Source organism: Pelodiscus sinensis, chromosome 2, assembly GCF_049634645.1.
Source record: "Pelodiscus sinensis isolate JC-2024 chromosome 2, ASM4963464v1, whole genome shotgun sequence".
Classification (NCBI taxonomy): Eukaryota; Metazoa; Chordata; order Testudines; family Trionychidae; genus Pelodiscus; species Pelodiscus sinensis.
Genome location: NC_134712.1, coordinates 143,420,953 through 143,438,888, shown reverse-complemented (window position 1 = coordinate 143,438,888; position 17,936 = coordinate 143,420,953). Strand labels below are relative to the sequence as shown.

Sequence of the window (17,936 nt, the reverse complement as noted above, 5' to 3'; positions counted from 1 at the left end):
AAGCACTTGCTTTTGCACAAAAATTTGCCAGCTATCTACACTGGCCGCTTGAATTTGCGCAAGAGCACTGACTTTGTAATGTACGCTCCCACTCAGGGATATGGCCCTCTTGTGCAAGAATTGTACCACTGTTGTGCAAGAGGGCCAGTGTAGACAGGTACCTTAATTTTTTGCGCAAGAAAGCCCAATGGCTAAAATGGCCATCGGAGCTTTCTTGTGCAAAAGCGCGTCTAGATTGGCACGGATGCTTTTGCGCAAAAGCACTTTTTGCGCAAAAGCATCCATGCCAATCTAGACGCTCTTTTGCAGAAATACTTTTAATGGAAAAACATTTCCGTTAAAAGTATTTCTGCAAAATCATGCCAGTCTAGACGTAGCCCATATATTGTAAGGCTAAGAATCACAGGAAGATGGCTGGCCTTGGTGCCTGGAAGCCCTGGGATCCCTGGCCCTGAAGACAGCCCTAGAGACACAGACCCTGGGAACCCATACATCTGTTGTGTGACAGTTACATACTTGTCAGTGTCAAGCCCGCTATTACAATGTCAATATCCCTTAGTAACTGTCAGGGTCCTTGGGTTGCAGATTTCATTTTGGAAACAGAATGTGTCAGTTTTTCCAAAATGATTTTTTTGGAGGAAGACAGGAATTGGAAATTAAAAAACAACAACAAACAACTCCCCTCCCCACAATACCTGAATTTATTCCAATTCAGAACAAATCCAAATTTCAAAAGCAAAATTTCCAACAAACCATAAATCCCACATTCTGGCCATCTCTAGTTATCAGACTGTCTTCTATAGTTTTCACTCAACAGTCCATCCCCTTTGCTGAGTGCCTATTTGTTTCAAGTATCAGGGGGTAGCCGTGTTAGTCTGAATCTGCAAGAACAACAAGAAGTCCTGCGGCACCTTATGGACGCACAGATTTATTGGCGCATAAGCTTTTGTTGGCAAAGACCCGCTTCGTGACATGCATCTGAAGAAGTGGGTCTTATGCGCCAATAAATCAGTGAATCTATAAGGTGCCACAAGACTTCTCGTTCTATTTCAAGTCCTACAGTCCCCTTTGGTCCATTGTCTGTCCATCTAGCTATGATTTCTGACCTAACCCCAGTAAAAGAAATTAAACAACAAAACAAAACAAAATCAAAACCCATGGCAGTAAGATGATGTTTGTAACCTTTATCTGTTATCAATAGCTATTTACAAATACTCATTAAACATCAGCCTTGAGGATGACCTTATTTACTGTTAAGTCAGTATGTGATGAACATTTAACGAGCTAGGGACTTGAACCCCTACACCCCAACTCATAAAGGTACTATGTTCTATGCCACAGTATGCTCACTGCAGCAGAGAACAGAGGAAAACAGCCTTAGGTTTAGGAAAGGAAGTATTTTGTGTGTAGAACTGATTGCTTGTCTTTCTGTATCTTTGGATGTGACTATTTTTCCATTACTAAAAGGTGTTATGAAACTAGTCTGTGTTTTTGAGAACTCAACAACCACTGATGGAGCACATGGATTCCTTCCAGAGATCTCATCATTCTTTTTTAAATGTGGCTATGTGTTTTCTTTCTCCTGGTGTAAAGCTCCCTGTGCAGCTGCAAATGCACGTTCCGTACCCCACCTAGAGGGATAGGAGAGAGAGGGATTGTAGAAAGGTACAAGCAGAGGACATGGCTGAGCTCTTCTCCACTGATCCTCCATTAGCCTGGGTACCCTAAGGACAGTTACATAAGTTAGAGCAGTCCCTAAGCTACTCCAATTTATGTCAGTACTGAGGTCAGAGAACCATTACCAGATCCCAAATGGTCCACTCCCCTGAGTGAAGCAGACACAAAATACAGAGGAGCTTCTGAACATCACTCTGTGATTTAAATGCTAGAACAAAGTGTCTTGCATGTAAAGACAATCTGAAGTGACCACAGATGATGTTGAAGTGCATATACGGAGTAGTAGGATAAGCCCACAGAGGACAGTCCCATAGCACACAAATGAGCAGGGAAGGGTTAGTATTCCTAGTTTAAGAAAAGCACACTCTTTTCTCTGATGTGGAATGTGGCCAACATAGAGCACTGCAGGGAGTGTCTCAGAGATAATGCTACCATCTGTACAATCAGAGATGAGAAGAGAGAAAGATGAAACCCCTTTTGTTGGCATTACGAAGCAGCAGATTTTCTTTTTCTTCCCTAAAAAGTACCATGATACATCCCTGTCTTACCACTATTGCAACAGTGACAGCTGTTGAGTAAGAGTCAAAATATGTCCAAGTCACATATATAATTTTGAACTTTAGTGGGTTTTTTATTCTTTTTGCTGTGAGGTATACATTTCTGTATCTCTATGCAAACACTGCAATTCTATCTTGGGAGGCAAAAACAATTTTTTCATTTTATAAAACGAGTTTAAAGTCAGATTTTGACATTTTTGTTTTGCCTGAATTTTTTTTTGCAGAATTTACATAGGATCCGTTCCGATACACTTAGAATAATACAAAATTTAGGCCTTTGAAAGTAGTTATTGATCAGATACTAATAAAGGTCCAGATTCTACTCCTTGTAAATTCAACAGGATCATGTATGTACATGCTGTAGATGGATATAAAGTATAAATAGGGGAAGGGGTGATTTAATTTCAAGATGATTTTGTAACAGTTTTTGATTTATACATATTTCTCTTAATTTCAGGAATCTTTGATTTTACTTATTAATACTTGGTTTTGTTATGAATGTGACATACAATTATAATATTCAGAAGAAGAGATGTTTTGACTCTTCAGCTTTAATTATATGATTAGCACCATTTTGAGAAGTAAACATAATGAAGAGAGCCTCTGTAGTTAGAATTATGGGAATTCTCTCTGATTTTTGGCCACAGATTTCTTATTCTTTGAAAAAGAAAAACAACAACAAGAAGAAACATACTCTGGCACCATGAAATAATTCCTGGATCAGGGCCAAATACAGCAAGCCCTTTCTCTTGTTAGTAAAAATATTGATTTCAATGGTCTTAAGGGCTACTCACTTAAGCCCTAATTTAAAAAAAACACTTGGGCTGATTCTTAACTATAAACATGGCCCTACAAAATTCACGTTCACAAAAAACATGTCACAGGCAATGAAATCTGTTTTTTTGAGTACTTTTACTGTATACCATACAGATTTAATGGGGAAGACTGGCATTTCTTAAACTGAGGGTCCCAACCAAAGGGAAGTTGTGTGACCATCACAAAATTATTGTACAGGAATTGTGGTATTGACACCCTTACTTCTGTACTGCCTTTAGTGCTGGATGGCCAGAAAGCAGCATCTGATGGCCAAGCGTCTCAAGGCAGTGCCCCACCAGGACCAGCATGGAAGTAAGAGTAGCAATATCTTTACTTTTGATCTACTGCCTTCAGAGCTGGGTGTCCAGAGAGCAGCAGCAGCTGGCTGAGGGCCCAGCTCTGAAAGCAACCCAATCCTTACTTCTGCGTTGCTATTGATGGCAGCTCTGTCCTCAGAGTTGGGCTCCTGGCCAGCAGTCACTGCTCTCTAGTCACCCAGCTCTGAAGGCAGCACTGCTACCAGCAACAGTACAAAAGTAAGGATGGAAATACTGCAGCTCCCTAAAATAACTGCAACTTCCACAGCTCCCTTTTGGATCAGTTACAATACCATGAAATTTCAGATTTAAGTATCTGAATTGTGAATAGGTGAATTGTTTTTGGACTTCTGGGCTAGTCATGGATTGTCCACAATGAATAGCATGTTCAAACTCAGGATTGCTCATAAATATATTAGAACAACTTGGGCTGATGAGTGAGGATTAATTTTGTGGTCATCTTGTCAGACCTAGGGTCATATATTCTGGACAATTGGGTGAAGAGAAGGGCAGCGCTGGCAATCGAGCACCACATGCTGGTGAGTTGGATCGGACGCATGGAAAGCTGACTGGATAGACATGGGATACCTAAATGATCAGTCCGAGTTGCCTGGGAACCTCTGATAGAGGGCCCCATGCAGAAAGTCTTCAATTCTCTGCCCCTTCTCTCCCCCTCCCCCCCCAAGCACTTCTCCTGCATTCTGAATGAGGTCTTGGTCACTGTGTCTGAGTGAACCATATTCCAAGCCTCAGTTAGAATCATAGAATAGTAGGACTGGAAGGGACCTCAAGAGGTCATTGAGTCCAGCCCCCCGCCCTCAAGGCAGGACCAAGCTCCACCTACACCATCCCTGACAGATGTCTATCTAACCTGTTCTTAAATATCTCCAGAGAGGGAGATTCCACCACCTCCCTTGGCAATTTATTCCAATATTTGACCACCCTGACAGTTAGGAATTTTTTCCTAATGTCCAATCTAAACCTCCCCTGCTGCACTTTAAGCCCATTACTCCTTGTCCTGTCCTCAGAAACCAAGAGGAACAAATTTTCGCCTTCCTCCTTGTGACACCCTTTTAGATATTTGAAAACCGCTATCATGTCCCCTCTTAATCTTCTTTTTTCCAAACTAAACAAGCCCAGTTCATGAAGCCTGGCTTCATAGGTCATGTTCTCTAGACCTTTAATCATTCTTGTCGCTCTTCTCTGTACCCTTTCCAATTTCTCCACATCTTTCTTGAAATGTGGCGCCCAGAATTGGACACAGTACTCCAGCTGAGGCCTAACTAGTGCAGAGTTATCGAAGCAGTCATGAAAACCTGTGTCCTGAAGAATGTTGGTACCTGTAATGGTGCAACCCTAGGACCTGCTGGTGGACTCCAGTGGTGAGGGAAGCTGTCAAGTCAAAGAAGGAACCCATCACAGCAATGTTCATAAACTGGACTGCCAATATTGTTAAGAGGTACTGGGTACTGTAGTGAGCAGGGGTGGCCGCTCACTGACCCTGAGCGGGAAGAACCTCTCTCTAAGCCTGGGTGGGCTGAACTGAGTCCTGCCTCTTTAACTCCCCAAGAGCCCAGGGGCAGGGCAGGTAGGATAAAATCCAGCCCAAGAGCACAGTATGGCCTCAGCTGCCAGAGGAAGCAGAGGCCTGCCCTGAGCTACCAAACCAGGTGGGCCCTGAGAACCTTGCAGAGGCTGAGGACTGGCCTGGACCATTGGGCCCCTGCTCCAAAGGGGAGACCTTCTTTACCCTGCCCAATGGTGCAGACTATGATGATCCTTAGAACTGGCAGTCCATGTGGGGCCCGGTAGATGCCAAGGGGGAGTTAGGAAGTGGCTCAGGGGGAGCCGACAACTGTCAGGCTGATCTTATAACACTTTAGAATGTGTCAGCATGTTGTGGGCCAGATCCCCTCTGACCCCAGTGGCAGCCACAGCTGCCACTGCTAGGGCCCTGAGCCAGGACACAGTTTGCCAGAACACCTTTGAGCCTGACTGGTAGGGAGGGCGGCAGTCTCCCCTCCCCTCTCTTGCCTGTGGAACTGTGTTTGCTTTGCTGCCCTGCTCCGAATCAGGGCCTGGGCCTTACTAATTGTGGGACTGTATTTGCTTTGCTGCCCTACCCTGAGCCAGGGCTGGGGCCCTACGAACTAGGGAACTGCTATATGTTGGTCTTTGTTTGCCTGACCTGCCCTGTTCTCGGGGCTCAGAGTTTGAAGGGGACTGCTGAACATTTATTTACAGGCCTGAGCACAGGTCTGGGACCCAGGACTAAGCCAGCCAGGTTACAGGTACCAGCCAGCTAAGAGGGCTGTTGCTGTGGCAGATGTTGAAATGAAAACTCAGGCTTAGGAGGAGTTTGGAGAAACCATGAAGAATGACTACCAGACAGGCTCAAAGGTGTTCTGGCAAGCAATTTGTCACTTTAGGGGGGTTGGCAGGATGTTGCCCAGCCTGTACACAGCAAGAGTGGTGAAATGCTGACCTTGACTTGAGAGGGTTGTAGAGAAGTAGAAAGAGCATGTTGAGGAATTCCTCAACCCAACACAACAGACATGTCCTCATTCCAGGAAGCAGTGCTAGAAACCACCAGTGAGGTCAGATCTATTCTGATGCTGAGGTCAGGATGGCTGTAAAGTGCATACATGGTGGTATGGCAGCAGAGATGTTGAAAAACAATGGACAATGTTGGGGTTTTGTGGTTAACACACCTTTTCAATGTTGTGGGGAAGACAGGTGCAGTCCTCTAGTCTGGTAACTGGGATTGTAGTTTCCATCTTTAAGAAAGCAGACCAAATGTTGTGGTCCAGCTAGAGGGGAATCATACTCCTCAACCTCCTTGGCAGGGCCTATGCTAGGGCACTGCAGAGGAGGTCACAACCGTTAGCTGAACCTCAGATTCAGGAGGAACTATGCGGATTCCATTTAAGCCATGGAACCACAGTCCCGCTCTTTGTTCTCTAACAGATACTCCAGAGGTCATGGGAGTTTGCTAACCTGGTCTACCTCTGCTTTGGAGACACAGAGAAGGCATATGACTGTGTTCCCTGAAATGTCTTGTGGGAAGTGCTGCAGAGCAGGACGGGCTGGTGCTGCTTTTGCCTGCTATCCAGCTCCTCTATTCTTGGAGTGAGAGTTTGCATTCATATTGTTGACATAAGTTGAGTTCATTCATGGTAGGCATTAGATTCCACAAAGGGTGCATCTTATCCCCACTCCTATTTGTGATTTTATGGACAGGCTATCAAGGTGCAGTCAAGCTGTGGAACGTATCTGATTTGCAGGGAACATCTATGATGTGTGTGGATGACATTGTCCTTCTTGCTTCTTCAGACTGTGATCTCCGAAACACACTCAAATGTTTTGCAGTTGAGTGTGAAATGGCTGGGATGAGAATCAGCACCTTCACACCAGAAGTCATGGTTTTCTCCTGAACGAAAGTGATTGCTCTCTCCAGGTCAGAGGAGAGCAACGCCCCTTGAATGACAACAAGTGGAAATGTGAGGTTGGCCAGCAGATTTGTGTGGCGACAGCAGCGATGCAGGCTCTGTGCTGATCTGTGGTGGTGAAGTTGGAGGTGAGTTCTCAGACACAGCTCTTGGTTTACAGATCAGTCTATGTCCCTATCCTCGCCTCCAGTCATGAGCTTTGAATAATGACCAAAAGAACGATATCAGGGGTAGAAGTGGTGGAAATGTGGTTTCTCTGGAGGGCAGCTGGGATTACTTTCTGAGAGAGGGTGAGGACTTAGCTATATAGGAAAGTGGTGCAATACTATATAGGAAAGTGGTGCAAGCCACTACTCCTCTGAATCAAGAGGAACCAGTTGCAGTGGTGTGGACACCTCATAATGATTCCCTCGGGAAGCTTCCATTGGAACTATACTGGGCACATCCCACTGGTAGGAGGCCCTGAGGATGATGCAGGCCACACCGGAGGGATTATATATCCAGATTAGCCTGGGAACAATGGGGAATCCCCCAGGAGGAGCTGGAATCTGTTGTGGAGGACAAGGAGGTCTGGTCCTTCCTATTCCCCATGCTGCCACCATGACTCTCACCAGGAAAAGTGGCATAAAGAAAAAAAATAAAGAAATATCTAAAATAATTAAATGTACAATGTTTTAAAATCCTATGACTGTGAAAATGACCAAGATGGAGCTTGAATTTGGTAGGCCCCTAGCTAAAATCCCATGCTTAAATCCCACAAAAGTCAAGTGCTTGCATGTCTTCCTGAATAGGGATGGATTTAAACATGTGCTGAATAGTTTCCCTGAACTGAGCCTTTATAGGATCCTCTGCACAGGATCCCACCAGATAGCAATTCCTCAAAAGTACATTTATTGAAATCTAATTCATTCTTTCCCAAAACATGAAATTAAACATCTTTACTTACACAACAGAAAACTTTTGCTGCCATTTGCTCATCAAACTGGCCAAGGATTATCCGAACATCATTACTCTGTGGACAAAAGAACATATATCTAAGTTTAATGTAGTCACAGGCCTGACATAAACTAAATTCAAAATCTTCTTCTAAGGGCCCAGTTTTGCCACACTGACTCAGACCGAGGAGTATTGTACTTTTTGAGCAGACCCATTGAAATCTCTATGACGACTTGCAGGAAGAACTTAACAGGTAAGTTCCTCAGCTGTTGGAATAAACCATTTTGGAGCTAAGGTAATTTACACGAGCTGTCAGAGGGGTAGCCGTGTTAGTCTGAATCTGCAAAAGCGACGAGGAGTCCTGTGGCACCTTATAGACTAACCGAAGTGTAGGAGCATAAGCTTCGTCATCTGACGAAGTGGGTCTTTGCCCACGAAAGCTTATGCTCCTACACTTCGGTTAGTCTATAAGGTGCCACAGGACTCCTCGTCGCTTTTACACGAGCTGAAGATCCAGCTCATTATAAACTGCATTTCAAACCAATAACTGAAAAACACACATTTTTCCGAAAGAGCTCTTTCAGAAAAAGGCTTCTTACTCATAGAAAGAGGTTTACCAATGTCGGAAAAACCACTCTGTTCTTTCAATTTTTTTTTCAAAAGAACGTGATTGCAGTGTGGATGTAAGTGAAGTTTTTTTTTTGAAAAACAGTTGTTTTTCCGAAAAAAACAACCTCTGTAGTGTAGACATAGCCTGGGAGAACTAGCTGGGGAGAGATGGGGCCTGAGACAGAGGGGTGTTGTCCTAGTCCTTCCTCAGGTTGGAGGGGTTATGTGGCTGGTAGCCCCCCATGTCATCCCTCACCAGTCACCCCTGCACACATTTATGTTTTACACCAACTTTGATAACTCCTAGAGCAGTGGATCTTAACCTTACTGCAGCCTGCATCCCTTTGGTTCTCAAAATGTGTTCTCACACCCCTTATTAAAAATAATTGAAGTAGGTCACTTTTAAACCTAAGATATATCATAAACAACTGGCATGTCTCACACCCTCTGAAAGGGCACCTCGCACCCCTAGAGGGTGCATGCACTCCAGGTTAAAAATCACTGTCCTAGAGGTTTTATTCATATTGCTATTCTTTCCAAAGGCAGTAGGACACATCAGTGTCTGAAAACCACCCCACGAAAAACACCAACCTTCTTTGGAAATCCACAACTGAATTTAATAGGGAGGTCATTTTACCTTCATGCCCAGAATATGTTAATAAAAGTTTCAGATGACTTCAGGAAGTGGGGCTAACTTTCTGTTCATGTGTTGGAAAAATAGTACAAACATTAAATAGAGGAGTCCATTACAACTCTCTGTAATTTATTATAACATTTAATTTTACACAACAGGTGGATGATAGCACTGGGTTTGAACAAGGATTTCTTTAGAGGTAGTACAAAATGGTTTTAGCTTTCTAGTGCCACTACTTTTTGCTACGCAAAATATCAAGCTTTTGAGTTCAAATAGTAGAAAGCATTTTAGATTTAATTATTTCACTTTACATATTCAGTTCAGATAATTTCCATTTTTTTTCTTGTATAGCAAATAATAGGTTCAGTTTGTAAAGAACTATTTTGCTGTTAAAATTATCTCAGACGAAATTTATGAGACTAAGGGTGCGTCTGCACTGCACCGGTAGCTTGAAATAAGCTATGCAAATTGTGTAGTTTCTTTCAAGCCAATTTCAAAATAGCTAATTTGGCGCCGTCTAACAAGCACTTATTTCAAAATAAATCACTATTCCAAAATGTGCCTTACTCTTCGTGGAATGGGGTTTATAGGAACATTGGAATAGCGAGCCCATTATATTTTGAAATAATGGGATTATTGTTAAGACGCGGGATAACTATTTCAGGATACCTTTCGGGATACTGAGTTGCAGTGTAGACATAACCTAAAAGTAATTTTTAGCCTTTGCAAGTTTTATAGTACATGATTTTCTTTGAATGTTCTCAACCTGTACAGTTTCTATAAGCTTATTTATTTTTGTTTCCTTAGTCACACTACAATAAAATACTCTGTCTGAAACAGACACATTTAAAATCTAAATCAAATTAGCTCACATGAAACTAAGACAAACAAATTATTGTTATTAAAAGGAGTCTCATTCATATGCTCCCAAAATGTTTTTAAAGACAAAAATGAAAAATAAGGTAGTGAAACAAACACGCACGTCTCCCAAGTTCTGTACTTAAAAAAAAAAACCCTACCCCGATTGTTTTGAAATGCTGAACTGTCAGACTTCTTTGCACAGAAAACCTCAACTTTAACATTAAATTATCTAAAAACTAAACTAAACTAAAATGAATAACAAAATTTGCTGTAAACAATAAATGAAACTAAACCTGTTAAAGTTGAAAATTTAAACACATAAAAATAATTACATTATAGTTCCCACAGCAACCAGAACAATTTTTTAAAATACAAAATGTGTTTTCTTGTTGTTACATACAGAAGAAAGTATTTGAGTCACTATCTTTTTTTTTTTTTTTTTTTTTTTAAATCATCTTCAGTCTGAGAACAGGGATAGACAAATACCAGCCCATGGGCCAAATCCAGTCCGTCAGGGTTAACCTTGGTGGGCCCCCATCATTAAATTGACTTGTGCGGCTGCAGGTCTGGGTATTTGCAGCTCCTGTTGGCTGCAGATTGCCATTCCTGGCCAATGGGAGCTGCATAAAGTGATGTCCCGGACTGTACCACTTCTCGCCACTCCCATTGGCTGGGAACAGCGATCCACAGCCAATGGGAGATGCAACCGTGCAGGTAAATATAGCAGCAGTGGCCCAGCTGGGCTAACCCTGGCAAACAACCACCATGTTATTGCCCACACCTGGCTGAGAACAATCATAAGAAATTTCAGCCCAAAATATTCTCAGTCACTGAGAAGACAGGCTTGAGAATCTCATTCTTTACTATAGTGACTCTACAATTATTTTATTGCAAAATATTATGCAAATTGCAAAGCACATTCTGTCCTCTTCTGTAATACCCTTGTCCTCTTTAAATATCCTCATTGCCTGCAGGGGTTCTCATTACACTGATATTACTGTGTAATTAGTTTGGCAAACAATATATAGTCTAACATCTTCTACTCTGAACACATGAGTAAGTGTTCTATGTTTGCCGTTTTTGCAAGGAAAGAGACATTCAAGAAATTCTTCTGTGAAATGCTTATGAAATAGAGGCTTGAATGTCACAATAGCTCAGCACCCAACTGCTCTAATTTCATGTAATGCTCTCATAGAGCATTGGAGAATAAGCTTCTGGGACAACATGTTGCCTCTGAGGAGTGGTTGTAGGGTTATGTTCTCTCACTTCCTGCCCCTTCACTGCCCAGTTGTAGTGGGAGTTTTGGCTCCATGTGGTTGCATAATGCATCTAAAGCAGAAGAGGCTTTATGTATGGGCATGAGGAACGTGTTGCTGGCATAAGGCTAAGTCTACACTACCAACGGTGTTCGCACTTGCTTCCTCTGTCAACAGATCATGTCTTCATTGGGGGTAACATAACTGTCAGAATGAGCAATACTTTGTGGGTATCTATCACACAGTGCAGTAATGTGGGAAGACAGCACTGATGTCTGCACACCTTGGGATTCCTCCAAGTTCTCCAACCAGGGGCAGATGACTGTTTTGCGGGGCCCCGGGCAGCGTAACTCTGCGGGGGCCCCCCCTTTGCCACGGCGCATGCGCTGTGACGCCATGCGCATGCGCGGTGGCTCCATGGTGCATGCGCGGGGCTTTTTTAAGCGCAGGGCCGGGACGGCCACCCCGTTCACCCTGCCCTATATCTGCCCCTGTCTCCAACAGCCTAATCAGCTGCTGTGTGTAGCAGCATGAGTAGCTCTGTGAGTGCTCCATGCTGAGGAATGTAAATAAAGCACTGCAGCCAGTCCCCCTGTCTCTGTGTTTCTTGTGAAGGGCAGAAAAGGAGCAGTCCAATGATTTGCTATTTGTTCTCCAAAGGGAGCAGCTCACTCAGCTGTAAGATACTTCCAGGGGATTTGAAATGGGAGGGACACATGCCTGCAGGGCAGCGGAAATCAAAACACTGAGCAGAGCAATCAGGGCAGGCATTGTGGGATACTTTTGGAAGCCAGTTCTGTGGACAAAAGAAACAGTGGGTTGACACTGGCTCTTTGACGACAATAAATGGAAGGGAAAGAAAAAAAGTCTCACACGGGTAGAATATTTTATTGTCAAAATTGGTCATTTTTCCCAACAAAAGTCACATTGCAGTGTGTATATCCTCATTGATTTGTTGCCAAAAGGCAGTTTGGGGTGACAAAACTTGGTAATGTAGACATGCCTTCAGAGACAGCAAGGAAGAAAGCCTAAAAGCACTTAAAGGAAAAAGTTGAGAAATGGATAGCACTACAGGCAGTCCCCGAGTTACACGGATCCGACTTAAGTCGGATCCGCAGTTACGAATGGGGCTTTTCTCGCCCCAGAGGACGCGAGCGGCGGGACGCCCAGATGTGCCGCGGTCCCGCTGCCCGCGTCCTCCGGGGCGAGAAAAGCTGCTCCGCGTCTCCCTGGTCTGCTGAGGGGGGAGAGCACCCCCCAGCAGACCAGGGAGACACAGAGCAAAGCCACAAAGCACGCAGGCAGCGGGACAGCCCAGATGCGCTGCGGCTGTCCCGCTGCCGGCATCCTCCAAGGCTTTGCTCCCCATCTCCCTGGTCTGCTGGGGGGTGCTCTCCTCCCCAGCAGACTAGGGAGACGCGCAAAACTGCGGAGGATGCGGGTGGGACAGCGGCGCGTCTCGGCGGTCCCGCCACCCGCATCTCCCTGGTCTGCTGGGGGGGGCGCAGCTAGTGCCCCCCCCAGCAGACCAGGCTTTTCTCGACGACGACGCCTGGGGTAGAGCAGCTGGGGCGCTGCCGGGTTGGTCCCATAGCGCTGCTCCTCGGCGCTACTGGACCAACCCGGCAGCACCCCAGCTGCTCTGTCCCAGGCATCCCCAAGTCAGCCGCTGCTGAAACTGACCAGCGGCTGACTACAGGAAGCCCGAGGCAGAGTTGCTCTGCCCTGGGCTTCCTGGAATCAGCCGCTGATCAGTTTAATCAGAGGCTGACTTGGGGACACCTGGGGTAGAGCAGCTGGGGTGCTGCCGGGTTGGTCCCCGCAGCGCTGAAGTGCGGCGCTGCGGGGACCTACCCGGCAGCGCCCCAGCTGCTCTGTCCCAGGAGTCCAAATTCAGCCGCCGTTGAAACTGATCAGTGGCTGATTCCAGAAAGCCCAGGGCAGAGCAATTCTGCCTCGGGCTTCATGTAGTCAGCCGCTGGTCAGTTTCAGCAGCGGCTGAATCTGGACGCCAGTTTCGACTTACATACAAATTCAACTTAAGAACAAACCTACAGTCCCTATCTTGTATGTAACCCGGGGACTGCCTGTACCAGCAAAACAGAGTCAGGGAGAGAAGCTACTATTCAGGTACTATATTCAGACAAGATTAGATAGACACAGACAGGGCTATGGAAGATGTTTCAGGACAAGAAGCTTGAATTTAATGTAAGTTCTAAGCTTTCACAGCTGCCAAGTCAATTAGACTTGTGCTTTAAAAATACTGAAGTACTTTAAAATCCTAAGTATCTTGAAAAATCAGGTCAAAAGTGGGCACCTAACATTAGTAAACAATTTTGGTGTTAATCTCTCTGTGCCTAAATTCCCCAGTTATAAAAGAAGGATAATAATAACATCTGTTTTCAGAGGGGTATTGTGCATTTGTTTTTCTCTCTCTCTAGTGTTTGGGAAGCATTCAGATGCCATGATGACCACATCACAGAAATGTCCCGGAGGAAATTAATAATTTTGTATTTAGTGCTGGCTTGGATGGTAGTTAATAAAACCTAGAGACACACATTGAATGAAGAAAATAAAAAGAAATATTGAATAAATGCCTATTCATAAATGAGTCAGGAATTTTGTGGGAAAAATAGTATGTGATCATGTCATTTTAAACTGTGTCATAATGCACACACATGGAGGCTGTATTAAAGTTGCATAGGTAACCTTAATTCAAGCATTTCCTATCTTTGCAGTGCTTGACTTTGCAACCTGAATATTCTTTTAATGTTGTATATTTGATGTAACATATATAGAACAAAAAAAGAGGAGAGCAAGAGAGATAGGCTGATCTTTTAGTGCTTTGCAGCCAGTTCACACTGCATTGTCTCTGTAATCTTGCTGTAAAATAAGAACAAAAGAATAGCCATATTATAGGTCAGGCCATATTATAGCCCAGGATCCTGTCTTCTTACAGTGGCCAATGTTAGGTGCTCCAGAGGAGATGAACAGAATAGGTAATCATTAAGTGATCCCTTCCCTGTTGCCCATTCCCAGCTCGTGGAAAACAGAGGCTAGGTACCCCATCTCTGCACAACCTGCCTAATAGCCATTGATGTATCTACCTTCCATGAATGTATCTAGCTCTCTAGTTCTTTAACAATCTGAAGAAGAATCCCCACACCGTAAGGATGACCATCCAGTGCGATAGAGCCAATGCAAGGCTCATATGCCACACACTTTACCTGTTGCTGATGTGGCAGAAAAAAGGGGGACTTGGTTGGGGAAAAGAGGATGTGGCATTTTTGATCCTGCATGGCCATTATGTCCTGCAACAGAAACACTGGGGCACAAATTTGAGCTGTAAACCCTCTCTTGCCCTCTGCCATTTTGATGTAGCCAAAGATCTGGGCCAAGATTAATTACCTTACAATGCTCAAATGTAATTATTGTATATAAAAATAATGATGCAATATAAATATAATACCTATATAATGTTTATCTAACTGATTTCCCATTAAGGCAAGTCTATGCTTTTGCCTTGAATTCTAGCCTTAAACATAATTCCCTTAATCTTCCCTTCTTCCCCTCCCCCAAACTGCTCTCACAGCTCTTCCTTTTGGAATAAAAAAATAAGATTGAAATAACTTCAGAGCCGGGAAATTCTGCTTTAAATCCACCAGAAGAATCAACAGTGTGTGACCCAAGTCATTTGATCCCTGCATAAGATGAACATAACATTCTAATTCAATAGTACTCCCAATTCCTGTCAGCTGAAGAAATGGATGATTGGGCCTACAAATTAAAACAATATATATCTCTATTATTCAGGAGCCAAGCTCACCCAGAATCCTATATTTTATAGTGCTTTCAACCTTAATTATGTATAAATCTCCAGAGAAAAATGCTGCTTTTACGAGTAAACTGGCAGCTGCCCAGCTTTGCAAACTTGCTTTATATTACTGTTACCCCAGCAACAAAGCTTGTGAATCATTTATTATCCATTGTCAGAAACACATTTTCAAATCAAGCCAAGGCAATCACTCTCCTTTTCATTTACTGAGGCAGTTCACTGAAGTATCAAATCAAGAGATGGGAAAATCCCCATGTCACAATTGCTATAGAAAAGCAGTGATATGGAAAGTAGAGTAAGATACATGTTAGGGAACAGTAAAGTCAAGTTCATCAATTTGGTGTTCCCTAGGAACTGTCCTTCCCTCCATCTCTATTCCTTCCCTCCATTCATGGGATAATGTCCCACCCACACTCTTCATTCATGCCCTTCCACTTTAACCTCTTCGTTGTGGCCTGCTGACTGATTTTTACAAGGGCAAGTTGCTTCACCTCTCTGTGTCTCTATCTGCAAAATGGGGAAACTAATACTGACATCCTTTGTAACAGATTTTGGGAGGTACGTTTGAAAAGTGCTGTATAAGAGGTAGATGTTATTTTTGTTATAGGCGGGACTGGGAGTATTGTCTCTTACTAAGATTGCCTCATATTTTTAGTATCTGTTTTCCACTACTCAGAACTAATGTAAGTAGGTGTCTATGTCAGGTATTTATTATTAATTTATTGTTGTTGTTTTGTTTTGGAAAGTGCAGGAGAGAGGAGGGAAATTCAGCCAAAACTACTGAGAAGTTTCCGAGGGTAGGGAAAACTAGTAACCAGGCTTGGCCTTTGAGGGGGCTTCAACAACTGAAGCTTTGATTCCTGACTTCTTGGAGATGGTAGACAACCTTTGTCATTCAGCTTTACACTCAACCAAAACAAATCAATACTCATGGATAGTAACATTTGCCATTAGGAAAAAGCATTGGGCTAGGACCACGGATTCACATATTAGTAGGGTTGCCAACCCTGCAAGGTTGTCCTGGAATCTGCAGGAATTAAAGATTATGTCATATAATGAGACCTCCAGGAATACATCCAATTAGAATTAGCAATGCTACATGTAAGAATAAAGACACCAATAAAGATGCCTGGGATAATCAGTGTGCAAGGTTAATTCCTTGGCTACACTCAAAGTAAATACTGCCAGCTATCAACCACTGTTGACAATGTGATTTCTTTGCATAGGGCTCACCATTGCCCTGGAATTAGTGGTCCCTCAGGGGGGTTGATGCAAAATGAATTCACTTCCCATGGGATCTAAAACAACTCTTGCTGATTTCCAACAGGCCAAAATATTCCATCTCCCTGTGGGAACCACTCACTGGTCACACTGAGCTAAAAAGCTACCTATTTGACAGGTCAGCTTCACATATACTTATCTGTGGTCTACAGGGGGTCCCTACTATAAGTTGCCCCAGTATACATCCATTCCACACAAAAGTCATTGACGTTTATAGGAACTGATGTGTTATACGTCCTCCCATTCTCTGCTCTAAGTCGTGCAAAACACTCCCCTCAATTTGCTTAAATGGAAGTCAGCCATGGGAAAAAAATACCCACTTTAAGTTGTTTCGCTATAAGTCCAATTTTTTTGGAACATATCTTGGACTTATAGCGAGGACTTCCTGTAATTGAATACATCCCTGGTTTGTGTAGGGAGGGACAATTCTCAAATAGCATTATATTCTGCACTCTCTCCTTTTTATAGCACCAAAGATTTTCACCAAATGGTTGATTGTGATTACTATTTTTCTCAGTGGTTAGATCACCTATGTCCAGGGCTTGACAAATGGCGGCGAAACCTACTCACCAGCTCCATACTGTGCATGCACAAGACCCGCATTCTGCATGCACGTGCTGCCATAGGCAAGTAGATTCAGTGATTTTTCGAGCCCTGCCTATGTCTATATTTAAACTTAGTTAGAAAACAAACTCAGTTAGCTTACTGGAACAAAATCACGGGCCCAGAATAATCTCCATCCAATAATGTTAAAGAAACTGTCACATGACATTTCAAGCCAAATAGCAAGGATTTTTAAAGAATATGTAAATTCGGGAGTCACACCCTATGACTGGAGAAATGCAAATATAGCTCCTGTGTTTAAGAAAGAGGAAAAAAGTGATCCAAGAACTTTCAGGCTCATTAGTTTGGCCACAACTATATGCAAAGTTTTAGAACAAATTTAGAGAGAGAGAGAGAGAGAGAGAGAGAGAGAGAGAGACAAAGAGAGACATTATATATATATATAATGATATATATATATATATATATATCAAAGGAAAAAATGATGGGAAAGCTAAATTGTGACAGACCACTCTGATCTGTTTCTTTGAGATGATAACCATATTTTCTAGACAAAGGAAATGCAGTCGCTCTAATATACCTGGATTTCAGTAAGGAATTTGATATAGTTCCACATGGGAAATTATTAGTTAAACTGGAGAAGACAGGGATTATAAAAGAATTGAAAGATGGTTAAAGGGGAGATGACAACAGGTCGCATTGAAATGTGAAGTGTCATGCAGAAGGAAGGTTATTAGTGGAGTTCCTCAATTATATGTTTTAGCACCAGTCTTAGTTAACATTTTCACTAATACCTTGATACAAAAAAAGGGGAATGTGCCAATAAAATCTGCAGAAGACACAAAGTTGGAAGGTATTCCCTATAAAGAGGGGTGGACTATCAAACAACAAGATCTGGAAAGCCTTGAAAACTGGAGTAATAAAATGTAATGAAATTTAGTAGTCCAAATGCATGCACTTAGGGACAAACAAGAATTTGTGCTATAAGATGGGGCATATCGGTTGAAAGTGAGAGAGGAGAAGAAAACTGAGTGCACTGATTGATCACAGGATGACTATGAGCCACCAATGTGATGTGGCCGTGAAAATGGCTAATGCAATCCAAGCTTTGATAAAGGCAAGGTACTTCTAGCAGAGATAGCGA

General features: G+C 43.1%; 1 protein-coding gene across 1 annotated transcript in view; it reads right to left on the bottom strand.

Moving 5' to 3' along the window:
- The window catches only part of GABBR2 (gamma-aminobutyric acid type B receptor subunit 2), an 856,335-nt gene that overhangs the window by 447,756 nt on the left and 390,643 nt on the right, over window positions 1-17,936 (bottom strand). Inside the window, exon 5 of the mRNA XM_075921529.1 lies at window positions 7,763-7,828. Coding sequence (XP_075777644.1) covers window positions 7,763-7,828 — 66 coding nt within the window. The remainder of the gene's footprint in view (window positions 1-7,762; window positions 7,829-17,936) is intronic.